Source organism: Suillus subalutaceus (assembly GCF_016647625.1).
Source record: "Suillus subalutaceus strain FC151 chromosome Unknown DFJ58scaffold_145, whole genome shotgun sequence".
In the NCBI taxonomy this organism is placed as follows: Eukaryota; Fungi; Basidiomycota; class Agaricomycetes; order Boletales; family Suillaceae; genus Suillus; species Suillus subalutaceus.
The window spans coordinates 87,600-99,489 of record NW_024540394.1 but is presented as its reverse complement, the minus strand read 5'-3'; the positions used below and the strand labels follow the sequence as shown (position 1 = coordinate 99,489).

Here is an 11,890-nt window from a genome sequence, read left to right as displayed (position 1 = left end):
AAATAATAGAATGATACTCACTTGAGCCATATTCGCCCACCACCGCTCTTTTCCCTCACAAACTCCCACACGAAAACCTCGCCTGCGTCCCCAGACAGACAATCTACAAGCGTTTGTCGCCCCTCGCGCGTGCCTTCCGTCTCGAGGACCCATTCACCTCGCCACCCTTCGCCGAGTCCATCGTCGACATCAACGAAGCCCATCCCGACACGTGCACGCGCGATCCACATGTGCTTCTTCGCTGCGGCCCATCCTCCGCGGGACTGTGGCGACCGGACACGCTCTGTTGTTTGTACTAGGTTGAGCTCAGGGACGCCACCGCCACCTGGAGGTGCAAACGCGAATAGGGGATGAACATGCGAAGGCATGATATGTGAATAGTACAGCGGTGATGGAAGGCTGAGGGGGTCATCAACAGGCGGGGACGCAGGAGGGATGAACGGAACAAGCGAGTAGCCGTTGTAAAGCAGCCATGATTTGCGTACCGCGCTTCTGTCGGACTCTTGTGATGATGACATCTCGTCCGATTCGGGAGTTGCAGGGACGTAACCGAAGTTGCACACGATATCCCCAGTTGAAAGGTGTTCCCAGAGGCCGTTGTCGATTAGCTGTTGTTCGCATGATGAGATTGATGCAGGGATGAGGTCTGTGCAAGGTACGAATACGCGCAGCACGGGTGCCCTGGTTCGTGAAGTTGCCGTGTGAAGTTCGTGTGGGGAGCCAGTGGAAACGCCAAAAGCGTCTTGTGTCGCTTTGCGAGAGAATGGTGGGGATGGACTGCCACTAGCCGAAGATGAAGCACTGGACATCCCACTGGATCCTGTGCGTCGGTGGGAATGCGCTACCGACTTTCTGATGTCATCTGCTGACATGAAATTCCGATTATCTGCATACGTGCCCATGGGCGCAGGCGCTTGGGATGGCGTGCCAGTGATGGTGCGCCGCCATCTGGCATCGTAGTATTTGAGAGACCGGGGCTCCGAGAGCGGAGGGGGCGGAGGGTTTCTCGCTCCAAATATGGAAAGCTTCCTCTGTCTACGTTGATTGATTGACGTATTAAAGTCAGGAGAAGTCCTGGATTTTGAAGGGTCTCGGCTCCTTGGCATGGGATCAGGCGATAACTGACTATTATTTGCTCGGTCACGAGGATGACTGGCGGACGCCCTCCATTCTGATCCAGAACCTGAAGAATGGGCGCTAGGCGGAGCCTTTTCGGATGAGTCAGATACAAATGACAGAGGAGCAGGAAATGTGAGCTCGCGGAGGCCATGAGGCAATGTGGGGGATACTGAGGAGAACCGTGGTGGTTGGAAATGGGAGTCATCATCGATTGGTAGGGGGAGAGGAGAACTATGGACGAAGGACTGAAGAAGCAGTACGAATCGTGAGTGTGTGAGACAGAGAATGGCGAGTTTATGGGTTAATTTCGCGGCAGTTGCGTCATAATCTCGGCTGGGTGGTAGGCTCGATATGCTCCTGAGTGCGTGAACAGGGTATTGATGAGGGGGAACCCGTTGCGAGATAACTAAAATTAGCAATGTGCGTAGTGACGTTAGCGTCAGAATGTAAACCGAACAAAAGAACCAACGCAAGAGGTCCAGGTCTTGAAGGGATATGTCCAAGTCTTGATACTTGGAGAAGTCACGATGCCTGAGAGCGTAGCCGTAGCCCGGGACAAAATGGGATAGTATGACATCCCTGAAATCACGAGTATCCCAGAGATGCCTCATATCGGCGCAAGTTGATAACAGGACGTAAAAATCAGTCCATGGTATGAACTGTAATAGGCGCGCAAGAATATGTGGCTGTTTGAGGGTACGGACGGCCGCACGGTGCATTCTCCTCCATGCCAACGATTTGGCCAAGGATGAAGCACGCTGCGGTGGACGGTGAACGAGGCTAGGCCTTCTGGCCGACCTCAGTGAGTTATTTGGGGATGCAGGACTTTCCCCAATTGGAGGTATGTGGTATGATTTTCGAGACAATTCACGGGGTATTGAAGGAAGAGCCCTGTCTCTGTCTGGGAGTACCGGCGAAATGAGATCACTTGAAGTGCTAGAGCTTGAAGAACCAGAGTTAGTGAGTGATGGAGTGCGCTCAGTGTATGGATCCATGGCAAGGAAGGGAAGGAGCATGGGTCATCAATAATTTTTTTGGTTGAGTGGTAGGGGGGATCGACAGTTGCCAAATTTCAGTGGTGATGAATCATGGTCACTTTAAGTTGGTAATTGGAAGGGGTACAAACAAATTAGGCGTGGTCCCTCAGCTCAGGGTCCCTGTCATATTATGTAATAATCCGTAGCTCCACTTTACCCTTGTTTGCTCTACTCACTGCCTTAATTACGCTCATCATTGTCCCTAATGCCACCAGCAGCAGCAACAGCAGCAGGAGTAGGTTTTTATTTCAAACAAATCATACAATAACGCTGCTAACTCAAACCAGGAAGGCGAAAATCTCGAGCGCGACATCTTTGGTGATGGCTCTGAGCTATCTTCAGAGGAAGATGGCACGTTCTTCTCTCCCTTCTCACATTATCTTCAGCTCACCGCTTTTCATTCTCTCACAGATGTCCCACAGCAGCGTCAGAGACAGCAGCAACGCCGTCCCGTCGAAGAAGATACATTTGGCTCATCTGGAGAATCCAGCGATGCTTATGTGCAGGCCAAACCCAAACGTCGCGTCAAACGTCGCGAGGACGATGAACCTCGCAGGGTACAGAAGAAACGCAAGCGAAAACAACCGCTCACTGAGGAAGACCTTAACGAACTTCCCCCTGAGAAAGGTTCGTCCCAGAACTGAATTTACCGGCCCTGACCAACCGTTCCACCAGCAAACAAACTTCGGTTAGACATGCAGTTCGATGCTATTCTCAAGCCAAAAAAGGCAAATCGGCAGAAGAAGCCAAAAAAAGATGACGAGGAGATTCTAGACCGGTTCGCGGACGAGGAAGTATCTCGTCTCAGGGAGGCCATGCTTGGTGCCGCAGCTGATGACGAACAAGCTAACCGCGATAAGCTCCCCGCTACCAACAAATTGAAACTTCTTCCTCAAGTAATGGAGGTTCTCCGCAAGTGCGCAGTCACCCCTTTGTTCTTGTTTCATCCGAATGCTAATAATATCCCCCAGGCAATCACTGTCACAATCTATAATGGACAATAACCTGTTGGAAGGTGTCCGTCGCTGGCTAGAACCGCTCCCAGATCGCTCTCTCCCGGCCCTCAATATCCAGCGTGACTTTTTTCCAATTTTAAAACGCATGGAATTTATCGACAGTGCCGTACTCAAAGAATCTGGCCTAGGACGCGTCGTGTTATTTTACACCAAATGCAAACGCGTTACATCTGACGTACAGCGCCTTGCCAACGAACTCGTATCCACCTGGTCACGCCCCATCATCAAGCGCAGCGCTTCATACCGTGATCGTGTCGTTCCGATTGCAGAGGAGGACGGCACAGAACGCACAAACGAACGTCTCAACGCTATTTTAGCACGTGCAAAGGAGGGAGAAAAGAATCGCATCCGGAAGAACGCCGTTATGATCCCGCAAAAGGACATTGGCACGTACACGGTTGCGCCAAGGACGAGTGCGAGCGTGATGAAGAGTAACGCGAGTGTGGATACTGATACTGTGCGAAGGAAAGTTAATGCTGAGCGGTTGAGGACCCTTTCTAGGAAAATGGCCACTCGCGCATGAGCACTGCATGTTGGCGGTCTTGATTCGAGTATTTTTGTATTCTAAACTTTGAAAATATAGTACCTGATTGATCCGTACCAGCGCCTGTAGAGTGTATATAAATGTGAACCATAGACCAGCTACGTTACTACCTGCCACTAGCATGAATAAGAGACCGAACCAAGAGAGTCACTGAAGCTGGTGGCTTGGAAAGGTGACCTCACGGCAGACTCATCAACGCATATGCCATGCTCTCGAGTTTCACGCGTTAGTCACGGGAGGAAGAATGAGCGCTGCAGGGGGACTGCTGAGCCGGGAGCTTATGGCCTATTATGTAAAGTCCCCGTGATTACAGCCGTTTGAACTTTGTAAAAACCTAAATTTACATAAAAAAGAAAACTCAGGTCGGCAAGAAAGTGTGCGATGGCACTCCGGCTGCCAAGCCGTGGCGAAAACTAGGTACCAGCACGAAAAGACCTCGGAAACCTCCTTGGCTCTGATGGATACATCATGCAAGTGCATACTAGCTATAATGCTCTGTAGCTCATTTACAAGAAAAAAAGCGAAAATATCAATGGACTTATTATGTATGGTGAGGTCTTCAGCATCTGCTGAACCTGTGCATGCTGTAGGACCTGTATAATTTCGAAGAATAGGGTTGATCACAGCATCACCGAAGTCAGTTAACGTCAAACCACGAACTGTCAACTTTCGACATGTCTACATAAGACATTGACATTATTACATACCCAGGAATCCATGTACCTGGTCGGGCATAGCAAGCTGGCCTGTTTTATTTCTGACGATAATAATCTGGCCTCGCTACACAGTACACCAGTACGTATACTGTGTTGGCCCTTGGACCTATTTCCAAGCAACATGCTTACATATTGGATCATCGAACTGTCTGCGATAATTTTGGACCGATTGACACGAGAGCCTCGGGCATGATTGGTCGTGTTCCTGATTATCATCACGCCGAAGCCGAGATCCTTTTTAGACCGTGAGGTCCGACCCAACCTCCGTATGTATAAGAGAAGCATCTCGTACATACGGTCAAGGATGGTCTGGAGAAACCGAATGCAGACCATCCAGAAACTCACATCACTCAAAATACAGTGGCCAGCCTGGGGTATAATTGGTTGAGTTCCTCGTAATCATCGGCGCCCGCCGAAGCAGAAATCATTTCTAGTCCGAAGCCAACCTCTGTATGTATAGGAGAAATGACCTAAATATCAGCAGCGTCGGGTTGCGACTACAGTGTGACCGCATCACATTGCTGTACTCACAGCTAATACAAATTAAGAACACCTGCCTATGCTATTGTGGCACGGTCCTGTTCCAAAAGCACGTTTGAAACCCGAGGGGAGCACATGACAGACGATTGCAGTGTAAAGATGATTCGGGATGATACTCCACCCGAACATGGCCGCCACAAACTCATGAGTCGGGATCGTGGATATTTTCAGATCGAGTAATAACTCGCTTATTGAAGTCTCACATGTGCACGTAGAAGCGAGTCAAGCGACCGTCAATGGCGAATGACACGTCTGGCGTGAGGGTTAGGAATCGGATGCGACATATCAATTCTGTGGAAAGCGGCGACATGGATCCAATAGCTATCACCGTGGGCTGTGGTTTTAGAAAAAGTAGGGCGTCTGAGCGCGGGGAAATTGACGGCAGAAAGAAAAGGCGAACAAGCGACTTCGAAGCTCTGGAAATTGTCAGTAAAAAGCAATTGAAAACTTGAGTGACTCGGACTTGCTGCCAGTGCTGCGCTTGCAGTAAAATTCATCACGTGTGACATTGATGACAAATCGTCTGGTGGGCAGTAACGCATGCATTGCAGTTGAGCCAGATGGTATGAGGCTCTGGAGTCTGAGCCAACGGCCAACCTCCGTGTGTAGCCGTCTGTATAGGCCCGGGAACGACCCGAGCATCAAAATCAGTTTGTGATTACAACCAACTTGAATGTGAATTTTTGAAACCTGGCCATCACTGGTGGCTGCATTGACGAAGTACTACGAACACCTTACCCATACGCACTAGGAGTCGGCGAGGGCGTAATCTCTCATCATGATTATCAGGAGTAAGGGATGATACCACAATGTCCGCCGATCCCAAAAATCCTTGATGAGTTTCATATGGTCTCTGAGCCAACAGCTAAAATCCTTCGTTTCTAGTAGTACGGGTGAAACGACCTGAATATCAACCGCGTCAGGTCGAACCTAAGTAAAACCGTGTTAAACGATGTATGTCACAACTAAGAGTATCTCACCCATGTTAAGGCAAACCTCTCCCGTTCCAAGAATAAACCCTTAAAATCACGCGTCGGAAAAGATTCATGGCAGACGGTAGCAGTGTAAGAATGGTTTGAGCTAAAGTCGCTATTGTAGCACATGTGAGCTAGCCGAGCAGACTTGCGGATCAGATGGTCTGGTGAGTCGGAATTGGAGATGCTTTTGGAACGGGCAACGGCTCTTCGATTGAAGTCCCATATGTGCACGTAGAAGCGACCATCGGCAGATAGTGCTTCCAGTCTATGCCCAGGAGTGGGGGTCCGATATCGAGGAAGAGCATAGGCCATTTTGCTACCGAAAACGCTGATTCGGTGGCTTGGGTCGTGCGGAAAGCAGCACGTATGCTGTGGTCCCCAGTCCGACCAGGGAATCGTGTTAAGCGTCTCTGAATGCAGGGCTTTTTCAGAGAAAATGGCCATATCGATGACCAAAATAACGGGTAATACGGGAAGGAGCATCTCCAAGACCATAATTTGGAACTCTAGAGACGGCGCGCAGCTGGGCATAAGGTCTGGGCGAGCTGCTGTGCCTTGAAGTACTGGAGTGGTGTGAACAACACATGATGGACAACGTGCAGAGTTGTACACCGGAAAGCAGTAGACGATTCGGCGTCGAGGAGGCCCGCCAAATTCTTGCAACGTATACACGGTTATAGAAGCTTCCAAGTCGATGACAACAAGTGTCCGTTGGTCTATGGGATGGAAAATGAGCTGATGATGCCTTTCTTCGTGGCCTATAGAATGCTGCTGATGCTAAGAGTGGTAAAAATTTTCAATAACGGGACTTACACATGCTGCCTGCCCATTCCTCCAATCCACCACTTGTATGAACATTAGCTTCGTCCATATATTGCTTGTGTATGTACAATAGGGGACAATTATACGATCCCCGCAGATTGCAGGTTCTTTCATAAGCACGACATGGTGGGTGCCGCGTGCATTAAAATGATGTTTGCAGTCCAAGGAAGTGCACGCTGAATCCGGATGCGGAGCCTGCGACGATAGCATGCGGATCTTCAGCCAAAAAACTGTGCTGAGCCTGAACGGAATTGTGCACATCGATGGAATCAGGCAATGAGATTGTAACCACAAGATCCTGCAAAGGGTCGACGATGACTGCCGCCAAGTCATGCTGCGGCATGGGAGATAAGCTGTGGTTGGGCCACGTCCGGGTAGCATTTGAGCTGCACTCCTGAGTCAAGAGATCGCTATCTCTGGACATACACCAAAGCCCACACTTCATAGATTGTGTCTCTTGGGTAGCGGCATGCACAGTGGGCGCTGCTTCTTGAAAAATGGTGTTCACATGGAAATCAGACTGCGACATGAATGCTGATTTCTTCAATGAACTGTTCTCTTTAAAAAAGTCGATCGAGTCCCGGGTCATGGTCTCGGTAAAGCCCTGAGCAAAAAGCTCAAGCTTGTGTTGAATTTGCATAGAATTTTGGGCCGCATCCCTAAGGGCTTTGCAGGTCTGGCATCAATGGAAGTTAGCCCAGGGGGAACCTTGGAACAATAATAAATAGCGGACTGCTATTGCACAACAACAAAGGTCCCTTGGAGTGAGTAAAAACAAGATGTAACATATTAGCTCTGCAGGAAGCGACAAGAACTCAACATTCGCCATCGTCGTGGTTCTAGATGACGAAAACTTTAGGAGGCCGAAAATTGTTCTCATTACATCATAATCTTTATCACGACTTCGATTAGTCAGATATGTAATACCGCCAAACATGCAGCCACTGATTCTGAATGTCCAGTCGTAATGTCACGCATATAAAAGTTCGTGCATGCGCACAATGCCGTCTCAGTCTTGTCGTTTGTGCGACGGGAGACCGAGTAGCCTTGCATGTCTTGCGAGTCGAGAATGATATTTTCTGCTTCAAGGAGAGAGAAGGGGGACAGATATGTTCTGGTATGTGTGTCTGGACGAGTCAGTTTTGGAAAGCGTTGTATCTTTCAAACCTCGTCCCCTTGCAAAGCAAAGTTGGTGGGTATTCGCTCTTTTCACATCGGGGCGCATGCTACGTAGTAAGTATCATGTCATTGAGCCAAGAAATTTGGTACAAGCATGTTACCACAGAAGCAGCTCTTTGAATCATTGGATAAGTATCATCCACGCCAGGACAAAGTAGAAAAGTCTACAACACGAGAATACCATTATTCCCGCAGCTCAATAGACTTCAGATATGACTCACAGGAGTGGGTATACAGCAAGCAAGATGCGCTGTGGTTCAATTTTTGTGCCGTCCAAGAAGTTGATGGATGCTAGAGCCAAATTGAGAGTCAGTGATTGGATGAGTTGAAGTGGGCCGAGCATACCCCATATGCACCAAGCCCAGGCAGCCAGGGCCACGGGCGCACGCACCCAGATGACACGCACGAAGCATGAGATAAGTGCAGCGATATCTAACGGCGCTATGCAGTAGCCAAGTGCACAGAGCCCTTGAAAGAAGGATCTAGTCATTGGAGCGTAAGTATCATAGCCGGAAATGAAATCAGGAAGGCCAAAATGCGCTGCTTACACTCTGCCACCAAGAAGCTAGGACCATTATTAGTGTTATTGCATAAGCGGCGATGAGTGTGTCCCACCTTAGCCTGGACGGTCACGACAAGGGAGCCAACGGACACGATCACAACCACGGAAGTGAATACCCCTAGCGATTGGTTGGATGGTGCCTGTGGTCGTGGACAGCATGTAGCTCCTTGTACGTACAACAAATAAAGGACGTACATTCACGCTCAAGATGATGCCTAGGCATAGACAAAGCAACAACGGACCCCAAAGATCCCAGTCTCTGCAAAGACGATATCAACAAACGGGCCCGACTAGAGTGCCAGGCGCCACAAACCTGAGGACTTCGCGTCCACCAGACTTACGAGGGTAAAGAACATGCACTAACTTCGAGTATATCGAAAACAAGTCGCGTGCCTGGGCATGGGGTCAGCTCGTACGACGGAGTAAGGGTGGCTGCACTGACGATTGTGGTGGTGACAGGCTCATCAAGAGTGTCCGCTCCAGAATACCTAAAGAATGTTTGTGCAGGTGTTGCAAATATGTATGCAAGGCTTACCGAGTCTCGACTCGAATGCCGCCGACGGTTTGCCTATTGGAACTGCTAGACGAGCCATTGGAACCAATGTTGCCGGTCATGTTCTGATTCAAAGCGGGAGCTGCCGAAGGCTTGGCTAACTGTTCTGGTTCCCTTGATTTTCCCTTGTCTACGGCTGGTGATGGTGCTGAGAACCCGGGGATGTCTTGCTCGTCTAGGTCGTCGTCATCGTCATCGTCGTCTGTATGACTTCCTGTTCGAATGACTACGAACGTCGTACAAATCTAAAACCCACCTGCTTCTATGAATCGCGAAGTAGAAGTCAAGGGAGAATGGCTCATGGTTAGCTTTACGTTGCAAATGTAAGTATGGGCACTGGGCAGTAGTGGTTATGACGCTTGGGCGCAGACGTTGGCACGGTAATCCATATAAGGAATCATTTTCCCGCGCCTGTTTTGGATGGACTGACGCGTCGAGCAGTTCTTGTAACATATTACGCACCTGTACCATCGTACTTCAGCAACATGGTTTGTGGCCAGCTGCGGTCTTTCACATTTATCTGACTGTCTTACAGGGAAACGCACCATCAGGCATGCCTCCTAGCCAACCTCAGGGACAGGATAATAAGGATAATAAGGATAAAAAAGCCGAGCCGCCAAAGAAGAAATGGGAGCCGCCTCTGCCGACTCGTGTTGGCAAGAAGAAAAGACGTGGACCAGCTACTGCCTCTAAACTACCCCCCGTCTTCCCTGCTACACGGTGTAGACTTCGTCTACTTAAGATGGACCGCATTAAAGACTACCTGCTCCTGGAAGAGGAATTCATTCACAACCAAGAGCGCATGAAGCCCGAATCATCTCGTGAGGAGAAGAATCAAGATGAAAGGTCTAAGGTGGATGATATTAGGGGGACGCCGATGATGGTGGGCACGCTAGAGGAGATCGTTGATGATGACCACGCAATCATCAGCACCGCAAGTGGCCCGGAGTCATACGTTTCGATCATGAGTTTCGTTGACAAGGACAGGATCGAGCCTGGGTGTTCAGTCCTACTAAATCACAAGAACCAGGCGGTAGTCGGCGTACTGGAGGACGATACCGATCCTCTAGTCAGTGTCATGAAGTTAGACAAGGCTCCCACGGAAAGCTACGCCGATATCGGTGGTCTTGAGAACCAGATCCAAGAAATCAAGGTAATTTCCTCCTTTATTGTCGGGGTTATCTTGTGACGTTTCTCTTCCTTAACCCAGGAATCCGTCGAACTCCCGCTAACACATCCGGAGTTATACGAGGAGATGGGAATCAAGCCGCCGAAGGGTGTCATCCTTTACGGGGTTCCCGGAACAGGAAAGACCCTCCTTGCCAAGGCAGTCGCAAACCAAACGTCCGCAACATTCTTGCGCGTGGTCGGTTCTGAGCTTATTCAGAAGTATCTTGGTGATGGTCCGAAGCTTGTTCGCGAACTCTTCCGCGTAGCTGAAGAACATGCCCCAAGTATTGTCTTCATTGACGAGATCGATGCTATAGGTACCAAACGGTAAACGGCGTGTTTTACTTTTCATTCACAAATATTGACGTTGATATCTTTGAAGGTATGATTCAACATCAGGTGGCGAACGTGAAATTCAAAGAACAATGTTGGAACTACTCAACCAGCTTGATGGCTTCGATACTCGCGGCGACGTCAAAGTTATCATGGCCACGAATAAGATTGAGACGCTAGATCCCGCACTTATACGACCAGGTCGTATAGACCGAAAGATTGAATTCCCACTGCCTGATGTGAAGACCAAGCGGCATATCTTCCGGTAAGCCTTTCCTCTTCCCTTACAAATTTAACAGTGACTGGATAATTACAGATTGCATACGTCACGCATGAGCCTGAACGAAGATGTTGATCTGGAGGAGTTCATCATGGCCAAGGATGATCTTTCTGGTGCTGATATCAAGGCCGTCTGCACAGAGGCTGGTATGCTGGCTTTGCGAGAACGTCGGATGCGGGTGACGAAAGCAGACTTCACTGCTGCAAGGGAAAAGGTAAGTTGAACGTTTGAACTGCGGGTGATATTGCTGAGCCGTTGTAGGTTTTGTACAGGAAGAACGAGGGTACTCCTGAAGGCCTGTATCTGTAGCTTATCCTTGTCGATTATTAATTCGCATTTCTATACACCATCATCTGATTAATGTCCACGCGTTTTGCAAGGTGACTCTTTTATCTGTGAAACCTTCTGTCCACGCCCACGTTGTCACCTCACTATCTACCCCTTCCTCTATTTAACTGAGGACATGCTGCTGTTCTTCGCACGTAGACGATTCTGTCAACTAGGGTGAGAGCTACAGTCCGGTCGAACCAGCCTTACAATTGCATCTCAGAATTGACGATTGGTGGGTTCGGAAGAAGCAAGGCCGTGACTTCAGCGTTGAAGAGTTTAGGCCAAAAATGACCGAGGTACAAGACGCTACACCTACATCGTAATCCGTTAACAAATCATGCCCAAGTAAAAAGTGAGCTTCCGTTGTATTTTCCGCTCATAATTATCACAGTACTGGCAACCAGTGACTCCAGACATCAACACCGGTTCGTGCCCATGATGAGTTTGATATAGTATCTGGGCCAATACCTTGAAACCTTGGTCTGCACAGGGGAAACGACCTGAATATCACGGATTTACAGAGGGTACTTGACATACAACGAGCGGGCATATATTTGCGATTGTGACATTGACTTCCTGTTTACTGTAGTAGAATCGGCCAGACTATCCAAGACAGCTGCAAGCCGTCTTTTTCGATGCCGTTGCATCACTCTCGGGGAAGAGGTATTGTTTGAGAACTGCAAAGACCCGATCAGCGCAGTGTGGAGATCTG

At 49.2% G+C, this 11,890-nt stretch overlaps 4 protein-coding genes across 4 annotated transcripts; 2 read left to right on the top strand and 2 right to left on the bottom strand.

Moving 5' to 3' along the window:
• Positions 1-17: 17 nt before the first annotated feature.
• DFJ58DRAFT_667731 (uncharacterized protein) lies at positions 18-2,114 on the bottom strand (the record flags this gene model as incomplete). The annotated part of the gene is made up of 2 exons (XM_041382642.1): positions 18-1,525; positions 1,589-2,114. The coding sequence occupies 2 exons, from the start codon at positions 2,112-2,114 to the stop codon at positions 18-20; spliced, it is 2,034 nt and encodes a 677-aa protein (XP_041238625.1).
• Positions 2,115-2,307: 193 nt separating this feature from the next.
• DFJ58DRAFT_812247 (transcription factor iws1) lies at positions 2,308-3,848 on the top strand. Its single transcript, XM_041391533.1, has 5 exons — positions 2,308-2,391; positions 2,444-2,507; positions 2,568-2,783; positions 2,832-3,072; positions 3,128-3,848. Exons 1-5 carry the CDS (start codon positions 2,362-2,364, stop codon positions 3,693-3,695), a joined length of 1,119 nt encoding a protein of 372 aa, XP_041238624.1. The 5' UTR covers positions 2,308-2,361; the 3' UTR covers positions 3,696-3,848.
• Positions 3,849-7,635: 3,787 nt separating this feature from the next.
• On the bottom strand, positions 7,636-9,399 carry DFJ58DRAFT_689632 (Yip1-domain-containing protein). Its single transcript, XM_041383369.1, has 10 exons — positions 9,322-9,399; positions 9,048-9,267; positions 8,955-9,000; positions 8,826-8,905; positions 8,708-8,771; positions 8,566-8,652; positions 8,499-8,515; positions 8,296-8,432; positions 8,172-8,241; positions 7,636-8,114 (listed from the first exon to the last, which is right to left on the bottom strand). Exons 1-10 carry the CDS (start codon positions 9,365-9,367, stop codon positions 8,072-8,074), a joined length of 810 nt encoding a protein of 269 aa, XP_041238623.1. The 5' UTR covers positions 9,368-9,399; the 3' UTR covers positions 7,636-8,071.
• A 130-nt stretch (positions 9,400-9,529) lies between these two features.
• On the top strand, positions 9,530-11,379 carry DFJ58DRAFT_812236 (P-loop containing nucleoside triphosphate hydrolase protein). The gene is made up of 6 exons (XM_041391532.1): positions 9,530-9,553; positions 9,601-10,218; positions 10,276-10,562; positions 10,618-10,833; positions 10,885-11,062; positions 11,110-11,379. The coding sequence occupies exons 1-6, from the start codon at positions 9,551-9,553 to the stop codon at positions 11,155-11,157; spliced, it is 1,350 nt and encodes a 449-aa protein (XP_041238622.1). The 5' UTR covers positions 9,530-9,550; the 3' UTR covers positions 11,158-11,379.
• Positions 11,380-11,890: the final 511 nt, after the last annotated feature.